This window comes from Ambystoma mexicanum, chromosome 7q, assembly GCF_040938575.1.
Source record: "Ambystoma mexicanum isolate Mex_15411 chromosome 7q, UKY_AmexF1_1, whole genome shotgun sequence".
NCBI classification, from domain to species: Eukaryota; Metazoa; Chordata; class Amphibia; order Caudata; family Ambystomatidae; genus Ambystoma; species Ambystoma mexicanum.
The window spans coordinates 328,442,777-328,463,614 of record NC_090941.1 but is presented as its reverse complement, the minus strand read 5'-3'; the positions used below and the strand labels follow the sequence as shown (position 1 = coordinate 328,463,614).

General features: G+C 47.4%; 1 protein-coding gene across 2 annotated transcripts in view; it reads right to left on the bottom strand.

Moving 5' to 3' along the window:
- Positions 1–20,838, bottom strand: part of DIS3 (DIS3 homolog, exosome endoribonuclease and 3'-5' exoribonuclease) — an 859,785-nt gene that overhangs the window by 251,461 nt on the left and 587,486 nt on the right. For both annotated transcript variants that reach the window (XM_069639429.1, XM_069639430.1), the window contains one exon: positions 6,869–7,025. In XM_069639429.1, the coding sequence (XP_069495530.1) occupies positions 6,869–7,025 (157 nt within the window). The remainder of the gene's footprint in view (positions 1–6,868; positions 7,026–20,838) is intronic.

Genomic DNA, 20,838 nt, shown 5'->3' with positions numbered 1-20,838 from the left:
GTCCTAGTGTGCAGGCAGAGACCTATTCATGGGACTGCCGTTCCTCGCTTCCTTTAAAAGGGGCAGTAGATACAGAACCCTATTTTAAGTGGAATCCTAAATATTCTGCTTCGGCTTATTTCCCTTACCACATCTGTTTACGTTTCCTAGGTGTATGTCTCTGCGGTCTGTTCAAGGAAGTGCTGAGGGGACCCTGTGAGGAAAAGGGACCCCTATCTTTCTGCATTCTGGTTTCCTACAAGTACCCCTCTTAGGCAGCAGCTCTTTCCAAAGGAGAGGGTGATCTATCATGCCACCTGTGGCTGGTCCTGGCCTTACAATGGGGACAAGTGTGGGTGACAAGGGGGATCCCCATACTGCTCCCGGGCCCATCATTCTCCCAACTTTTCGAGGTTCCCGTCCCCTTTGACCCCAACTGAGCCAAACAGAAGAACAAGTTACTTCTTACCTTGTAACGTTCTTTCGACGGGATGTTCCTCCGACGTATTCCTCATCTTAGATATATATCCTTCCAGCTCTGCTGGCCTCGGAAATTTTTTTTCTCCAGAGGGCGCTGCGCGTCGACGTCCCTCGAGTCGATGACCCTCGACAGCCGCCGTATCGACGCTCGACGTCATCCTGCCTATAAAGGCCGCGCGCAGCGTCCGTTGCTCAGTTCCGTTTTGTAGCCCACAGTATTACTGTCTGGACTAGACTAATCACCCTGAAGGAGCGTAAGCTGCAACAACAAGGGAAGTAAAACTGCGGGGATGGATGGGAGGGTCGATGAGGAATACGTCGGAGGAACATCCCGTCGAAAGAACGTTACAAGGTAAGAAGTAACTTGTTCTTCGAAGGGATTGTGTCCTCCGACGTATTCCTCATCTTAGATAGGCTCCCATAGCAGTATTCTATATTCGGAGGAGGGAGTACTGACTTCACGCTGTCTTCTATTGGTGAATAGAATGCAGTACAGCCCTTCCAAACCTAGTCTCTTGACTAGAGGAGGAATCCAGATTGTAAAAACATGTAAAGGTATGGACAGACGACCATGTAGCGGCCGCACATATGTCTTTAATCGGCACGCCTCTTTTGAGGGCCGATGAAGCTGCAATACCTCTGGTCGAATGAGCCCTAAGGTTTTGAGGGGGCTCTTTCCCTGCCAGTTTATAACATTCCAGAATGGCTAGAATGATCCATCTGGAAATGGTCTGCTTAGTTATTGGTAACCCCAGCTTGTGACCTGCGTAGCCTACAAACAGCTGTTCTGCCTGTCTTATCCTGGCTAGTCTACTAATGTAAAAACTTAAAACCCTCCTAGGGTCTAGTCTGTGTAACCTCTCTTCCTCTTTCCCCGGGTGAGGAGGAGGATAGAAAGATGGTAGGGTAATCTTCTGAGAGATATGGAATTCAGAGACTACCTTTGGGAGGAAATTAGGCTTCACTTGCAGGACAACTTTGTCTTTGTGAAAGATTGTATGAGGGGGTTTACAAGAAAGAGCTTGTAATTCGCTCACCCTTCTAGCAGATGTAAGTGCTATTAATAAAACAGTCTTAAGGGTAAGGAATCTTAACGAACAAGAATGGAGAGGTTCGAAAGGTGTCCCCATCAGGAAAGTTAATACTAAGTTTAAATCCCATAGGGGAACTTGGAATGGTCTTGGGGGATAAACATTGGTTAACCCCTTTAGAAACTGTATTACCAAGGGTAATTTGAAATAGGATGGTTCCTCCGCAGTACGCTTAAAGATAGATAGCGCTGCGAGATAGCCCTTAATGGTGCCAACTTGAAGGCCTGAATTTGCCAAATATAGTAGGAAGGACAAAACCATTGGTGTACCACATGAAAATGGGTCGATATTCTGTTCTCTACACCAGCTGCAAAATCTGTTCCAACGGCAGCGGTATAAAGACTTTGTTGCTGGCCTCCTTGCCGAAAGCAACACCTCCATAACATCATCAGGGAGGTCCCAATCCTTGTACCTCAGCCGTTCAGAAGCCAAGCGTGAAGGTTGAGGGTTTTGATGTCTGGATGGAGAACCTGACCTCCCTTCTGTGAGAGTAGGTTCTCTCTGAGAGGAAGTCGAAATGGAGGGCAGATGGACAAGTCTAGAAGGTCCGGGTACCACGTTCTCCTGGCCCAATCCGGGGCAATTAGGATCATGGTTCGCCGGAATCTTCTCAACCTCCTGATCATTTGAGGAATGACAGGGACCGGTGGGAACGCGTACAGAAGCGGAAACTCCCAGTCCACTATGAACGCGTCTCCCAGAGCTCCTCTCGGAGGAAATTCCCTTGAGCAGAAAAGGTCGCATTTCCTGTTTAGGCTGGTGGCGAACAGATCTACCTGAGGGGTTCCCCAAAGGGCGAAGATCTCTTGAAGGACTTCCTGAGCTAGCTCCCACTCGTGGGAGACTGTGTTCTGCCTGCTCAGAGCGTCCGCTGTCAAGTTCTTCTCTCCGGCTAGGTGAACTGCCGATAGAGAGATTCCTTCTTGGATTGCCCAAAACCAGAGCTGCATCGCCTCTCTGCGCAGGGGTAGTGATCCTACGCCTCCTCTTTTGTTGAGGTAATGCATGGCCACCGTGTTGTCCGTCATTATCAGGACGTTCTTCCCTTGTACAACTGGCAGGAAAGCCTTCAACGCAAGTTTGATGGCTCTCAGCTCTAACAGGTTGATGTGTAGTCTGGACTCCGATGGAGACCAACGACCGCTGATGGTCAAGCCGTTGGCGTGGGCTCCCCACCCCGTGAGTGAGGCATCCGTGACTACTGTTATCTCCGGCCAGGGTTGCCAAAACTGTTCTCCTTTCAGAATGTTCTCCTGACAGGCCCACCACTGAAGGTCTCGAGCCACCCTGACGGGAACCTGAAGAAGATCTGTCATTCTCCGTGAGAATTGTGACCACTGAGTCCTCAGTGCCCACTGGAGGGATCTCATTCTCAGGCGAGCCTCTGGCACAAGGAAAATGCAGGATGCCATGAGGCCTAGCAACCTCAAAAAGTCGAAAGCTGGGAGACGTTGGGCATGTTGGAACTTGGTAACCATCTGTAGAATATCTTGAGCCCTCACCTCTGGTGGCGAGGCTTTTCCCAGGGAAGTATCCAGGATCGCTCCTATGAACTGGAGTCTCTGCGATGGTATCATTTGAGACTTCTTTAAATTGAGGGAGAAGCCCAGCTTGTGAAGGGAGTAGCACACGTGATTTAGCTGGATCTGAGCTTGCTCCGGAGAAACAGCCCTGATCAGCCAATCGTCCAGGTAGGGGTAGACGTGAATCCCTTCCCTCCTTAGACTTGCAGCCACTACCGACATTAACTTGGTGAAGACCCTCGGGGCGGAGGTCAGCCCAAAAGGCAGTACTCGAAATTGATAGTGAGAGTTGCCAATTGCGAACCTCAGGTATTTCCTGTGTTTGAGATGGATAGGCACATGGAAATAAGCGTCCTGAAGGTCCAGAGATACCAACAAGTCCTGAAACTGAAGGGCCTGGAGGATCTGAGAAAGAGTGACCATCTTGAATTTGTCTTTCCTGAGGAATTTGTTCAATTCTCGTAAGTCCAAGATGGGTCTCAGTCCTCCGTCTTTCTTTGGAATGAGAAAGTAAGGGGAGTACCAGCCCTTGTTCCTCTCCGCTACAGGTACCGGTTCTATGGCACCTTTCTCTAGCAGGTCTATAATTTCCTGCAAGAGGAGCGGATCTGGAGCTTTCTGAGAGCTGATCCCCGGTGGATGACTCTGAGGTATACGTAGGAAAGGTAGGCAGTAACCTTGGGCAACTGTTTCCAATGCCCAAGCATCTGACGTGATAGCCTGCCATTCCGTCAGATGTTGAGTCAACCTGCCTCCTACAGGTGTCCTGTGAGGGAAGTCCTCAGAGTGGTTTTGGGGCGGCTGATGCAGATGCCGATGGTAAAGAGGCACCTGCTGTTGCTGCGGCTTTAGAATATCTACCCCGTCCACCTCGGGTAGTTCTTCTTTGACCCCTTTGAGCCGGTCGTCCTCTACCTCTTCCGAATGAGGAGTAGAAGCGAAAGGACTTGCCCCTCGCAGAGGTTCCTGTGGGACGAAAAGGAGTCTGACGGATTGCAGCTCCTAGGGATTTTGCTGCTGCTTTTGAAGTTTGCAGTTTCTCTAAACTGTCATCCGCCTTTTTCCCGAACAAAGAAGAGCCATCAAATGGCATGTTCAAGAGCCTGGCTTGCACATCTGGGGCAAAACCCGACTTTCTCAACCAAGCGAACCGCCTGGTTGATGTACTTGCCGCCATTGCTCTGCTGATACTGTCAGCCGAATCAATGCCCGTCTGGAGGGATTCGCACATAGCGTCTTTACCGTCCTGTATAATATTCAGGAACGCATCCCTTTCTTCTCCCTCCGGGATGCAGTCAGCCGCTGTAGAAGCACACTCCCAAAGTGTATGGCTGAACCTAGCAAGGGTGCAAGTAGCATTAACAGACTTTAACGCCATGCTACATGCTGAAAAGACTTTTTTTGCCATAGCATCATATTTTTTATCGTCCCTGTCCTGTGGGACAGTAGGATAAGCTGTCTTGACGTCGGTAGAGGATGCTGCTTGTACCAACAGACTTTCTGGGGATGGATGTTTAGACAAGAACTCTGGGTCTGTGGAAGATACCCTGTACTTTGCAGACAGTTTTTTATTTACTGCTGGTATTACATCAGGGGTTTCCCAGTTTGTCATGATCTTTCTCTGAAGAGCTTTATGAAAGGGCACCACTGGATCCTCTTGTGGGCCTTTGTCAAGAATATCCGTGAGGTCATCTTGCTGGAAAGATTGTGAAGGTGTAGACCACCCCATGAACTCTGTAATCCTGGCCATTAAGGCTCTGTAGGGGGTTTCAGCATGCTCCCCCGGGTCTGGCTTAGCAAAATCCACCTCAGGGGAAGTGTCTAACCCACTTGCCTCATGTAAAGAATCATGAAGATCCTTTAATCTGCGCTCTTCAGAGGAAAATTCCTCTCTAACTGGGGTTACAGGTCCCTGTAACTCAAATGTGTCTTGCTCGGACAAATCACCCTCTTCTAAAATTGAGGATATAGTTCTCAATTGTTCTGAACTAATAAAGGGAGTAAATCCCATTTCCAAGGCAGAGGGTGCTGAACTTGTCATTATTGGCCTCGAAAACGTCGATGTCGTCGACGCCGAAGGCTTCGAGCGTGGCGTCGAAAACAGAGGTGGAGGCCTCGAGGACCTCGACAGAATTGGAATTTTACTCGACAATATCGACGCCATCGACGTCGAGGGCCTGGGAATCGTCAATGGATGTGTGGTCACCGTGACTTTTCTCGGCGTCGACGCCGGTGTTGAGGCCGGCGTCGAGTCGACAGACCTGTGTGTCGAAGGTCCCTTCGACAACGGCGTCGAAGACCTCGACGTCGACGGAACCTTCGTCGACGGCGTCCACGGAACCTTCGAGGAAGGTTTGGAGGTCATAGTCCTACTCGAGGGTTCGAGACGCGCTCGAGAGGTTTCTTTCGCCGGGTACTGCGACTCGCGGCGTTTTTGACCTTCGGGTCTTTCGACCAGAGCATCGCTCTCGGCAGTCTTCGAGGGGGTCGAGGCCGCTTTCTCGAAGACGCTCATAATATTTTTTCTGAATTCCTCCCATTCAGCCCGGGAACTATGTTTCGTGGGGCAAGGGATTCTTTTTGGCGAAACAGAGGAAGAGGAAGACGGAGAAGGGGATCTTCGACGTCTCCTCTTCGAGTGTTTCGATCTCGAGGAGTGATGAGACCCACTCCGAGACCTGGAGCGTGAATGGTGACGAGGAGACGAATGTCTCGACTTCGTCGAAGAGGAAGAAGCTTTAAAAGTCTTACCTTTCTCCAGCTTCCCCCTACGCTCCTTCAGGGCCTTAGCTGTCATGGACATACAGTCCTCGCACTCCGAACAATGGTGTTCGGCTCCCAAGCACCACAGACAATTTCTGTGAGGATCGGTCAACGACATCTTTTTCCCACAATCTCGACATTTTTTGAAGCCGGATCGAGGAGTTGTCGGTTCCGACGAGGAAGCCATCGAGTACGGTATCGAATAACTCGAGGTAAATAGTACTAAGAACTGAGCAACGGTATTCCGAGGCACCGAGTAGCGCGGAAAAACGGAACTGAGCAACGGACGCTGCGCGCGGCCTTTATAGGCAGGATGACATCGAGCGTCGATACGGCGGCTGTCGAGGGTCATCGACTCGAGGGACGTCGACGCGCAGCGCCCTCTGGAGAAAAACATTTTCTGAGGCCAGCAGAGCTGGAAGGATATATATCTAAGATGAGGAATACGTCGGAGGACACAATCCCTTCGAAATAGTCAGCAAACATTGTTACAGGTTGTTAACAAGACATATTTCACTGTTAAAACCAGTGCAAAAATACCAGTACAGCGAAGTAAAATATACACCAATACTGAAGCACATCAACTGAACGAACATGGCCAAATAACGTGCTGTATGGGTTGGTTCCCACTCAGGAGGGTCTACAACCACATTTTATCAAACTATACCTTTCACAGAGGAGTACTCATTAGCATACCAATTTGGTCCCACCAGGCTACTCCCAAACATAATTTATGGTTGACTGAGTTGCCACCAGCCTACCACCAAACAATTTCTGGGTGAGAGAACTCACCCAGATGCAAAATGGGGTGCTCCAGGAGCACACCTGCCCAGATAGCAATACAGGCTACTAACATCAACACACCAAAAACAAGTTTAAACAGCAGGAGACCTTTCAGTAGACATCACTCCAAAAGAAAAATAAAGTATAAAAACAAAGAAAAACATCACAAAGTTTAGGGAACACAATGTTGGCAAAAAATTGAATTCTACTCAAACACCCCACCCTCTACAAAACCTCCTCCATGCTTACCTTGGAACTTGCTGCCTTGACAAGGATGTCATAGTTTGCTGGAGGTGGAGCAGGGTGTTTTCGGAGAAGTGCAAATTCTGAAAACTCATCATAGATTTTCTGGGCAACAGATATATTTGCAAGCAACATGAACTCTTCGACCATGGAATTGGTTTCTCTGTAAAATATCAAAAATCCAACAAGAGAAAAAATAACTACAAATCTTTGCCAATTTGTCCTTCTACTTGTTACAAAGCTGACCTTTGTGAATGGGATGTTTCAGAATTATATAAGGGTTGCATGCCTCGCAGCGCTCACGTTTCTCTATTCCATGTGGAGAAAGCCACCCAGTTCTGTTTATTTGAATTCTTGGACTTGTAGTATTAAACTTAAAATGAAAAAAACAAATTCCACAATTCCAAGAGAAAAACAGGACTGGATGGCTTTCCTTTTTCACACTCATTGGACTGGGGAAAAAGCATGAACATGGCAAATTACATAGTAGCTTTAGCTAATACTAACTTGTGCCATACCAATAAATATAGTTAAATAAATGTACTGATATCAATTTATCATCAACATTTTATTGCAGCATGTACTTGAAAATACTCTGCCATAAACCAGGCAGGCTGTACTTGGAAGTTGAATTGAAGTGACATGTTCAATCACAGACTGTTAGAAAAAATTGTTAAGGTTTAAAAAGAAAAGGACATTTCACTTGCGAACCAGGCTGTACAAATTGTACCACGTGAGTGATTTCTCTCCAAATTCAAACTACAATGCCTTTTCATCTAAATGAGACTTAACTCTCTTATTTATATTACAAAAATACATCTTAATTGAATAAAATGTATGTCAACTCACAACATTTTACCATTACAAACAATATAAAGTATCTCATTCACAGCAATAATTTCAGACCAGACATTTCATTAACTCCCTCAAATTGTCAAAAGGAGCGATTTTCATACATTCTCACAATTTTTCTTCCCAAAATGAACAATTGAAGGAGTTTTCCATATAACAAAAACATTGTTCTGCCAGGTGTAGTCAGCTATAGGAGACAGATTAACTACTGGGCTGAAGATAAAAATGACAAACATGCCACATTGTTACTAGCAGCCCTCGATGCCATTGGCTATACCCAATGGATTAAAGAACCCACTAACAGACATGGACACACTCTGCACTGGGTTCTCACTCACCAACTGCATATCAAAAATAGCTTTACTTCTGTATGCCCCTTGTCTGACCACCTACTGGTTATCACCACAGTGTGCATTCCAATGGCCCCAGTGCGGCTGGACAAACAGCTCAGAATTCTTAAAAAGAGCCTGAATTTTAGGATTGTCACACCATCTAAATTATCAGCGCTCTTGGAATCTAAACTGCTGCCTCTTGGATCTCTATAGAATGTTACTGACCTGACATCTCATCTCCCTTTTGTTATATCCGCCTCCATAGAGGCTTTGGCACCAGAAAAAATTCAAAAGAGAAATACTGAGAACCTTAAGAATGCTTGTTTTGATGACAATGTTCTCCAGATGAGACTAAAGAAAAGAGCCCTGGAAAGGGAATGGTGCAACAACTCTTCTGCACATACTCCATTAACTGACCAATTTTACAATTCTGTGAACAAATTTAAGAGTACCATCACAGAAGCTAAATCTAAATATTTCAATACCAGAATCAGTGGTACAGGATGCAGCTCCAGCATACTGTTCAAAATTCTTAAGGAATTTGAGGGCAAAGACACAGGTAGTCAAAATATTGTCCAAGACTCTGCTTGGTGCCAAGAAATTCAGAAGGAATTTTCATGCAACATTATTGGTCACCAAAAAGCCATACTCACGCGGCAACTCAGTCTCAATGCTATGAATAATGGCCCCTGCGCTGTTGCAGCTACACTTGCCCACCTCCAACCCTCCGATAACCAAATTCGATTTCAGACCCTTCTCTGAATCCGAAAATACTCGGGATAGTCACTGACTTAAAACCCACATCCTGTCAGGGAAACATCTGCCCAGTAAACATCCTCATAGGGTCCCTAGATGTGTTGATCCCATGGATCATGAGATTGGTCAACCTGTCATTGTTAGGCAAAGTTTGTATGCAGTACCCTTTGGGACCACTACACACAACTAGGACTACACGTGCAAGCAAACCAACCTTTGGTATAAGTCTGTACTACACAGTTTTGGTAGCGGAGCTGAGCAGTCAGGCTTATCTCAAGAGGGGAAGGTGAGCAGTAATGATGTTACAAAGAGGTCTACAATCACAAGTGTTTAAATAAACTCTTACACTCAAGTTTCTTTGATAAATACTTATTAATATAACTGTCAGTTATAAAACATTCATAAGAAGGAGGCAATATACTCAAACAATCATATTTCAGGATTCTTTTCAAGAGGAGTAAAAGGCAAAGATTATTAGAACATGAAAGGTTACAATTATTCTTAGACAGTGCAAATACTTTGAGTTCACCAGAAGAGTCAATTCAATTCAATAGGCTAGGCCAAAGTCAATGTCTTGATAGGATAAAGCGGTTCTGGTAAGTAAACAGTAAAGTCTCTGCACAAGTTCTTGGAAGTAGTTTGTAAAAAGAAGAATCATATGTTGGGTCACAAGCTGATTAGGCCTGCGAGTTGCAAAAGTTTCACTTTCACTGCGAGAGGCAAGTACTCTCAGTCTTATTTCACAGTACCTTAAAATGAACAAAAAGATGCAGCTGAAGACTTCTGTTCCTGGCAGTCCCTGCAGATCTCACTGTTCCTGTGCCTTAGTTGTGGGGACAAGAGGACGGACATCGGGGGAATCCTGCACTGCACTGGCACTGGTCAAAAAGCTAGCACTTGGCAAACTTCAATTTCGGTGGCTGTGAGCAAAACACACAAACTGGTGTCTCCCTCCCTGGTTCTACGGTTTCCTGCAGCAACGCTGAGGAAAGTCAACCAGCTCCGAGATAGGTGTCCAGCTGGCTTACTTGTCAGTTGATTGGTCCCACCAACTAAAAGGGAGAAGTCGTCCTTGCAGGGGCTTCTCTGTCGATGTGAACTTGGCGATTCGGAACTGCAGCAGGGTTTCACCGGGCAAACCAATGGTCCAGGAGTTGCAGCAGCTGTCCTCTTCAAGCTCTTCTTCGGTTCCTTCGTTCCAGTGGTCGACTCTGCCTTCCAAGCCAAGAGACTCGCCTTTTATTCAGTTCTCTCCCATTCATTCCAGCCTAGCTGTCACTCACCCAGCAGGGTGGATGTTCTTGCTGGACAGTCAGCCAGCCAATCACCACAGAGTGTATTTGGGTCTCCTAGGACTAAGCTCAGGGGGTTTCGGGCACCTCCCTCACTTCCTGCCCACCCCAGACACTCAGGCGCTCGCGGTCGGGAAAAAGCATGGTAGTTTGTTGTAAAACCACTGCCACCAGGCATTCTGAGAGGAAAGGGTAGCATTTGACTGCTACATGAGTATCTAGACACAGTGGATACTAAATAACCCCTACAGCACTCTATAGGAAGATAGTTTGTGCTGGGTCTAGGAATGTAAAAGACTAGTAAAGTCAATTTCACTTTACTTACTCTGGAAAACAGAAGTTCATCCAGAGAAGGTATTTAAGCCTGAAAATGTTTCCCTGTGCCACTGCATTGAGGGTGCTGTGTGACACAAATGAAAAGATGATGCCTATGGAGTTGGTTAGACTCCATAACCAAGAGAAACACAAAGAAAACAATTAGAATTAAAAGTACAAAGTCCCAAAGTTCAGCAAAAGAGCTTGGGGTCTCTAAGGTAGAGAGGAAATGGCACATGTTTGAGAATTCTCCATAACAGTCATTCAGGGAGGGTGTAGTGCCACTATCACACAAGGAGGCCTGGATTACGCCTCTAGTGAAAAAGAGCACCCTTGATCCAACGTTGGCCAAAAACTATTGCAACATAAATAACCCCCCATTCCTGCTTAAGATCTTGGACAGGGTGGCATATCTACAACTCCAGGACTTTAAAGAGAACAATGGCATCTTGGGTTTAGTGCAAGACACGGGAGAAAAACAGCTTTTCTGGACCTCAAATTCAACCTTATTAGGTACAGCGGAAACCTGCTATGTTCATGCAGTTAAACATTTCAGCAGCATTTCAATCCTGTTGAAAATTCCATACTTGTCGACAGATTGAAAGATCTAGCTCAATATTCCGACAGAGCCTCGGACTGGATTGCCTCTTTCCTAGGATCTAGAATTTCTAGAGTGGCAGTAGAGAATGCCCAATCTACACCCACCAGCATCACTACCGGAGCACCACAGGAATCATGCATAGCCCCAGTTCTATTTAATAGCTCTATCAGGCCTATTCTCGACCTCCTAGGCTGCTTGGTTGTCCGTTATACCAACTACGCTGACACTCAGGTGGTCCTAGAGTTGTCAGGTGACTATTCAAGACTCGTAGACCTTGGATGGGGGGTCTATGCTGCCATCCAGTCCTGTATGGCGTTTAATAATGAGAAAACAGAGCTTTTCATTGTGGGGACCGGGCCGCGGCTCAAGAAATTGTATCCAGCCTACGTAAGCTTTAATATACGATCATCTTGTTGTTATATCACTAAGCTCTTGAAAGAAATCAGGTCCTATATCTCAATCAGCAATAAATCGCTTTTGGCCACAGCCCTAGTAAATACCAGACTCGACTATTGCAATAGCCTTCTAATCAGGACTTCCCAAGGGAATATCCATTCCCTTTAAACCACCCAGAAATTACAAATTACTCACTGTAGTGACCAATGTACTCTTAGGGTAGAAACTTGCATAGGAAATGGAAGCCCATGATCCGGACCTACGAAAGGATCTTTGGGGCTGCCGATCGGTACGTGAAGGTAAGCATCCTTCAGAACCAGGGAGTACATGGAGTCTCCCGTGCACAATATCTCTGCAATACGTGCTGGGGGAACCATGGTATGGCGAAAATCTGTGAATAGGCGACCAGACCCCGCTGGGAGGCCGAACCTTCCTCCACTGCCTGCCACTCTACGTGCAAGCGAATTTCCGCCCACAGAGTTATCGACCGAATCTGTGGGTGGAAGGGGAGGGGCAGGGAGGGGAGAGGCGGAGGAGGGATCGGTAGGCGGTAGCCCGAGGACACTGCGTGGAGGATCCAAGGGTCAGTGAATCTCGTGCGCCAGCATGGGTGCGCGTCTGGCTATACGCCCTAGGGGTGTATTTAGTGAGGATGGATAAGGATTCAGCAGTCCGGGGACTGTTCCTCCTCTTATCAAGTTCCTAATCCACAAAATCTTTGGCTGCCGCCAGCCCTGTGGTGTCAAGGCACATGTTGGTAGGCTGTGCCGAATGGGGTTCATGCTGTGACGTGCTGACCCGGCTGCTGAGAAGGAGGCCGTGGGGCTGCCAAGACCGTCGGAGGCGCGGGAGCCGGTGTTGTGGGTACTGGCATGGGCAGCTGGAGCTGCACGGGAGCCGGAGGCGCTGGAACCAAGGGTGGAGTGGCCGTGGCTGCTAGCGACAGAACTGGAGGGAGTATGTCCCTGAGGGTGATGGCTTTTCAAGAAAACCCGTCTTCACAGGCCAGTGGAGCGCTTGGAGGCGCAGGCATGGGCGCGGAGTGCTGAACCCACTCTGCCTTGCTGTCTGCGGGGAGAATCGGCCCTGTGACGATGAAGGGTATGCCGTGGGTCACATACTTAGTGAAGACTAGTCCCACCTGGAAACTCGTTCCCCTACTAGTTCCCCAAAGGCGGGATGTTGTCAGACGAGCCGCCATTTTATCTGGCCCGGCGGCCTTTTTGTCAGGCTGCGTGCCACATGCCTGTATCGTGGTGCTTGCCGCATTGGGCCCAGTCTCTACCAAGACTCCTGGCGGTCGAGGTTGAGGGCTACCCTGCACCTCAGGATGGGACCTGGTAGGCAGATTGCCACAGGCAATGCTGCTGGTAGTGCTGCATACAGGCGCCCCCTCAGACATCTGTCTGGAACTAGGGGGTAGCCCCTCAGGTGTAGACCCGGTAATAGAACCTTGCAGCCCCTAAGTGCAGTGTCCGGTAGGATCTGGCGACCCCTCGGCCTGACGGCCAGTAGCTGTAGCAGCCTCGGAACATGCACTGGTACAAGGACCTGGAAGGTCCCTCCAGTGCTTGTGCCTCCTGGACGGAGACGACTTTGCGGGGTGTGTGGTGCGTACAGGCACCCCCTTGGACATCTGTCCGTTACTGGGGCGTAGCCTCTGGGGTGTAGACCCAGTAATTGAACCTTGGGCTCCCCAGCGCAGTCGCCTATAGGATCTCGTGACCCCTCTGCCTGATGGCTTGGAGCTGTAGCCAGCCTTGGTAACTGCCCTGGTATCAGGACCTGAAAGGTCCCTCCCGCTCCTACGCTTCCTGGGGAAGGAACCGCTTTTGCGGGGTACGTGTTGCGTACAGGCGACCCCTCAGGCATCTGTCCGGTACTAGGGCATAGCCCCTCAGGTGTAGACCCGGTAATAGAACCTTGCAGCCCCTAAGTGCAGTGTCCGGTAGGATCTGGCGACCCCTCGGCCTGCGGCCAGTAGCTGTAGCAGCCTCGGAACATGCACTGGTACCGGGACCTGAAAGGTCCCTCCTGCTCCTACACTTCCTGGGGAAGGAGTTGCATTTGCGAGGTACATGGTGCGTACAGGCACCCCCTCGAACCTCTGTCCGGTGCTAGGGCATAGCCCCTCAGGTTAGACCCGGTAATAGAACCTTGCGGCCCCTCAGCGCAGTGTCCGGTAGGATCTGGCGACTCTTTGGCCTGACGACCGGTAGCTGTAACAGCCTCGAAACCTGCACTGGTACCAGGACCTGAAAGGTCCCTCCCGCTCTTGCGCCTCCTAGGAGAAGGAGTCTCCTTTGCCGGGTACGTGGTGCGTACAGGCACCCCCTCGAACCTCTGTCCGGTACTAGGGCATAGCCCCTCAGGTTAGACCCGGTAATAGAACCTTGCGGCCCCTCAGCGCAGTGTCCGGTAGGATCTGGCGACTCTTTGGCCTGACGACCGGTAGCTGTAGTAGCCTCGGTACCTGCACTGGTACAAGAACCTGAGAGGTCCTTCCTGCTCTATGTGCGGATGAAAACAGTGCCCCTACCTTGGGCCTGCACTGGTCTTGACGAATTCCTTTGTAGAGGAGGAGCCAAGTACCCCTACTCCAACTGCCCCGCCCCCATTACCTATAGAGTGGGAACCAAAGTATGTGACGTATGCAGAACAGTTGAACCAACAAAGGGCAGAGCGTGGACTCTGCGCAGTACCAATAAGAATACCAATACCTAAGAATCTGAGAGGCAAGGTACCCAATGAGACAACTGTACCTGCATACAAGACAATATGATGCCATTTGAATGAGATTCCTGAAGAAGCAGAGCCGATAAATGGTAAAGATGAATGGTGACGTCACACAAAGAGAGATGACGCACAAAGAAGAGATGCAGTGACCAGAGAACGCAGATATTCTATTAGGCATCAAGAAAGTACCAAGATAAGTGACATCTTCGGATCAAGGTGAAGAAGCTTATGCCACAGAAACAGATGAAGATGTTAAGCTACTTTATGCATGTGCAGATGCAACAGAAGCGCAAGCAGGAAAAGTAATCGTGAGACTAGCTTTATAGTAAATAGATTGTGGTAAGTGCCAATATATATAGATGCATACGGACAAGTAAAAGATTAATGTTTCCACTACACATTATAATTAGTGCTGAACATTAAGCAAAAAGGCCTCATTTCAATGTGTCATAGTTAAAAAGCAAATTGAATTACAAAATGAATCTCACCAGAAGGATTTGGATGAGCCAAAGAAGCCAAGGTTTTATCAACCTGGAATTGGCTGACATTGAATATAAATCGTGTGAAAGAACAGAGACTCCTGTTCAGAAGGTTTGAGCAAAACAAAAGACGTCAGAGGACTATTAGAAAATAATATTAAATGCACGAAAAGGCTCGATTCCATGGTCTCCAGTCACGTGGAAGAAGGAAGTTGGACGATCGAGGTGGTCACACCTACGCACATGGGCAGCCTGTGCCCACACTCCTTAAAATTCTCAGAGCACAGTACAAACTCAAGGCCGATCTTAAAAGCACTAATTGACACTGGACCATTGAGGTGATGATGGATTGATACATTAATTGATTTGGTGGGAAGCTAGTGTTAAGAAGAGCTCACCACCACCTGGATGTTCAGTCTGCATGCTGCCAGACGTAGGTGGAAAAGTATCGACGGGGGTTAGAAGCCAACCAATTATAGAGGACCACGTAATTAAGGGTCCTATAGTTTGTGTAGCCAATGGGATCTCATGTATTTAGGGACATTCTTAGTGGCCATTTTTAGGGGAGGGCTTAGTTGCCCCACCTGACGTTAAGTACCCTATCACTTTCCTTCACTGTTCTATACATATATGAAACTTATACTTAGCTATTCACTTAGAGCCCATCACTCCCTCCAGTAGGTTTTGTAGTTTGCCATGCAGGACGACGTTGGTAAGTGTTTAAGTGATTTCAATCCGGCACTTCACCTAAGTCAATGCCTAGCGTATAATGCACAACTGAAATCCTTATTTATTTGTGTCTAAAAGTTATTTTATTCTGAACGATGTGCAACTTATATCACACCCCTCTCTTGGACCCCCCCCCACCCCACCGCCGGTCACACTGAACCAGGAATCAGGCTGGTTTTGCAAAGTTAAAATATTTATTTATATATTCACAATATTATCACACTATTCTTAAAGGGGATACAATCACCAATGGGGTGATGTCACACTAAACAATCTCTTTAATCACAAGGAGTAATACCGAGCAAAAACAATGCAGCACAGCAAACGTTTGTGGGTTTCTTCAATCAAATGGCAATGTGGTTACTATTTCCCCCTGCACACCCCACATCCCCCCAATATGCAATGTAGAGAGATAGGAGAGAGAGCAGGTTTCAGGAATGCAGAATTCAAGCAAATGTCAATCCCAATTAACCCCCCCCCCCCCAGCAAACACAAGAGAGAAACAGAATTGATTGGCAAACTGGCAAAATGATTTTAAAGTTGGCTTTGAATGGAATAGGTAAAACACTAAATAGGGGCTAAATCACTGAAATGGTGTACATTCTAATGGGAGCTGCTTTATCTGGTTGCAGACAAACACTAGCAATGATTTGACACCAATAAGCAATGTGCAAACTGAAAATTGTTTTACACGTTATAGAAATTCCCTAAGACAAAATTTGCGGCAAACTTTTCCGCGTGCGGTAATCACGATTGCGGGAGAACTATAGGGATTTGAGATGTGGTTGTGGGTTCTATGGAAAGCTATGGATGTTAGCTACAATCAGACACTTAAATTCCGTTTCTAAAAAAGGTATGGACGTTTTCATGGAGGTCATTTTTTTCAGATAGAGGCAAACGGGAAAACAAAGATGCACTTTTAAAAGACAAACGGGATTCTTTACACTAGGGGAGACTATGAAGAAGCAAATACTACACGACAGCACAGCCACTAGACCAGGATGCCTCTGGATCAGGTTTTTGCCTGCCGAAAAGCTTGCCTTCTTCAGATGAAATATATCAGCGCAAAGATTGGTTTAACACTACTAGTACAGAAGGAGATAATAGGGATGAGATAGAGGGTTCAGGGAATACAACAATAATTCTAACAATGCAGCTCTGAATATAAGAGAGGATGGATTTGGATAGGGATTGCTATGGACAGTACATAGGCTAGTGACAGTCTTATACTAAGGATACTCACTAGATAGGTTTGAACAGAACCGTCAGGAATTCTGGCCCGTCAAGATCAGGGATTCTGGTCAAAAATTATGCTGGGCACACCGGACTGGGACAGGCTGCTGGGCACACTGGACTGGACGGGGTCGGCAATGGCTCTGGTTCACAGCTATCTAGTCACAGCACAGCACTGCTGGGTTGGTTCTTTGGATTCTGGGAATAATTCTTATCAGGAAAGCAGTTACAGCACAGCCCGCTGTTCTTTGGTTCCCCTTAGATGTCTGGGGTAAATTCTGGTTTCTGGAATTTTTAAGGCCTAGCTGAAAATGGTTCAGCTATAGAAATGGGCCTTTCTGCTTGCCAAGTTTCTGGAGTCTGGAGCAGGGAAGATGTCAAGTTCTCTCGCAAGGTGCTCCGCCAGCAATCGGTTGGTGGGTGAATCGGTGTGTGTTTCTAAGTCCTCAGCTTTCTCTATTTATGCATTTGGTAAAGGGGTGTGTGTGCGGGATTATCCTAAGCACGCCCCCTAGGCTGGCTATAGGCTAGGGTCTCCGCTCTCCCTTGATTTGAGGAGAAAACAGGGTGTCACCGTGATGATGTGGTTTTATGAGTCAGATAATCCTCCCCTTGGCTTTTGAACATTAAATCTACTTTTAGTATAATACATATTTGCAATTTTGCAGACTTGATAACAATAGCATATCTAGATCACATATTTTGTGAAGCAAATGCTCTTCCAATCCCCATCATTGTAGGCTCTTGTGTCGGCTTTTGAGAGAATTCTGCCCTTTTGGGCCGGAACACAATATCTACTTTATCCAAAAATGTGTACGACTGTGCGCATTGTATCTGGGCATAAGAGTGTGAAGTTTCATGTTTTTGACATAATTACATCTGGTATAAAACCACAATTTCTACAGTTACGTCCCAGAACATAGCACAGAGTTCTGGCTCCTCTTAAAATGTGCAGCAAAAATGTAGTTTCAGAAGTCCGAGGTTTACATATTATTTTACAATTGTACACAGTAAATTATCAGTCTTTTTAGAAATATACTTTCTGTCCATTGTGAATCAACAAATGTCTGTCCCCGTCTCCTTCCTTCTGGCAGAGGCAATTTACTATCCTTCCTGATTAGCATCTTCTTGCCTCGGAGGAAGTCCATTGTGCTCTTCCCAGAGCAGCCCAAGTGCCCCTCCCCTCTGAATCAACACATGAATGCGAGTTCCTGGTCTCGAGAGCAGAAGGGAGGTGCCTGGCCCGGTGGGGGAAGTTGTTTGTGGTTTTGGCTGGGAGTCAGGCTGAATTTAAAAAAGTCATTTTGTTACATTTTTCTATGTTTAAAATAAACTTTCAATTTTAAAACAAGCAGCTAGAACACTGATTCCAGGCTCTAAACCATGAAGTTTAAATAGTTACAACCTAGGTTACTCTTGATAACAGGTCACTTAGATTTCAGACATTTAGATCTTAGTGGTACAAGTTGAAATTCTAATGCAGGCTTTTGAACCAGCTTTCAGGCAGCCGCTGCTACTGCGTCCACATTTTGACAAATCCCACAGGCAAGCACTCTGGCTGTGTATGTTTTTGTGACAAATTCAGCTCTCCAGGATATTGCAATTTCACAATGATTTCTTGAATTCAGTAGAATGTGACACCCACCAAGAGGATTGGATGTTTGTGGATGTTTTGGACCAGCATTTTGTATTTTCAGCAACCAAGAAAAGATTTAAAAAGGCAAGATTTCGGATTTCTTTCAACAAGCACTGCTTTTCACCTGGCTCCATTTTCACTAGTTGGCAGCCCAATGACATGTTTCAGGAGTGCGGTCTCCATTCCACCACTGACAACATGCATGGTAGATTTGGCAGCCATCTTTTCTTGTTGTAGAGCGCGAATTCCATAGCTTTTGGCGCGCATACAGGTTTTGCGGCCATTTTGATGATTCTGGCACCATCAGCACACAGTGATGCCGCAGGGCAGAGCATAAGTGGGTTAATACATCCCACAAAGCGACACAGGTTAACACGTCACTGATTATGATTTTGCATGATAAAACCTCTTTAGTTTTTACTAAAGATTAGTTTAGTAAGAAGATCGAGCGAGTGCTGATGTTCGTCCCCATCCATCTCCAGGGTACTGCTACTCATCTTATAGGGCTGGGCAACCCAGTTCACCTTTGAGTCCTCTGGCTTCCAAAGAGCCCCGTCCACCAGGCTAACCTGTTCTTCAGAGTGTGTTGTAATCGCATTGCACGCGGTACAGGACTCCCAGCCATGGTCAGGGCCAGGGCAGCGGAGGCAGAGAGCATGGGGGTGAGATGTAGGGAAGAGCCCCTTGCAGGCTGAACACCTGCTGGAGCCTGCTGATGTCGAACTGTGCCAGGGAGGAGCATGGTGCCAGAGGACAGAGGTATCTGATTAAAGATAAGAAGAAAATAAAAAGAAAATACTTATCTGGGAAAGAGTGCATGGAATTACAAGGCCGGAGGCCTAACCCAGGAGCGCTGGTGAAAGCGTTCCGTTCCTGTCAACGTGGAAAAGAGGGCTGAGGAGTGGCGCCGGTGGGCGTAATCAGGGGAGCCCATGCTCCCAGGGCTGCACCCCCGCGCGCCTCTAGATTTAAAGGTGAAGAAGGTTTTTTCTGGTGAAAAAGGTTCCGTATTCTGTCGTAAGCGAGGGACGCCCATGCAGTATGGAGGAAAGGGGACGGGACGTAAGAGTACAGTGCTGTACGAGTGGTTTATGGTTTATCTAAACGTGATCACATAACATCTTCTAGAAGGGCATTACACTGCCTTCCTGTCAGGCACAGGATTTCTCACAAGCTTTTAGCCCTCTTGTACAAATGGACAGCCACTGACCCCTCCCCTCCCCCCAAAACCACCCCCTCCGGCCACCTCTCGGAACGCCAGACCATTAATCATTCAAGCCGGCATTTGCGTTCTAACGACAGCCATACATTTAAGCAACCACGGTTCAGGCAGGCAAAATATGGAGGAAACAGTTTTTTATTTTTACCAATCTGTTTATTGTTTTTACAGAACAAACAATACAAAACAAGGTATGACTTATGCATAAATCCAGTTAAGGATCAACTTGGTTTTCTTGCTGGTCTGAGAGCGCACCTTCCAGGCGTCGGTGCAGAGAGTCTGTGGGAGAACATACTAGATCTTAGTGTTCAAACGTATCATCCAGTTAGTCCCAGTCTTCCCATTTCCCCCATACCTTTGTGAATTTTCAGTGGTTACCCCTGGCTCTGTATACCCTTCTTTCCAGGCCCATACAATGGTCCATTTCCGCCACCCAATGGTTTAGTCTGGGGCGCTCTGATGAACACCATGCGGCTGCTATCAGTCTTTTAATCAGCCCTAGGGCTACGGCCAGAAAGGTTTTCTCATAGCTGTTAAAGTCTGTTATTTCCCATATTCCCAGAATTGCCAGTTTGGGTTCCAAGGGAATCGGGGCCCTCATTATGGTGGACAGTTTCCAGATGCAATTGGCCCAAAAGGTTCTAATTTGTGAACATTCCCAGAGTGTGTGGTTGAAAGTGCCTGCCTCTCTTCCCCATCTGAGGCAGGTATCACCATCGATCCTCCCCCATCTAGTGAGCATTGTGCGAGAGTAATATACCCAGTGGAGGATTTTATATTGCATCAGTCGCAGCCGTGCCGCTATCCGGACCTCTCTTGGGAACATCAAGGCCTCAACCCATTCTTCAGGTTCGATCCTACCAAAGTCTTGCTCCCTTTTGCACTGCAGGTTGGTTAGGTCTTCTGCGCCAAACACAGCGAGTACCGATTCTAAGGTGGATGTTACCTTAGTGGGAATACCTGCCTCGAATAAGTAAGCATCGAGCGGGGAGTTGCTTGGAATGTCGCTGAGGGAAGGAAACTGGGCTGAGACAGCATGGGATATTTGCCTATATCTGAACCCCTCTGCTGTGGACAGGCCATACTGCAGTTGTAATTCCCATAACGGCCTAGGCCTGCCGTCCTTTGTAATGTCTGCCAGGTTGTCTATCCCTTTTCTTGACCAGCTTTCCAGGTACCCTACTTTCAACAGTTCCCCAAGGAGTGCGTTATGCCAAATGGGTTGTGCAAAGGTCGGTCTCTGGACCCACCCTATGTCTTGGTGAGCTTCTACCCAAACCCTACACGTATGTTTCGCTGGCCCGGGTAGGGTTTTGTGGTATTGTTTCCCCCCATATAGGGCCTGCTTGGGGGTCCTCCCTCCCAGTCGTCTCCTCTCCGCCGCGATGTGTGGGAGAGAT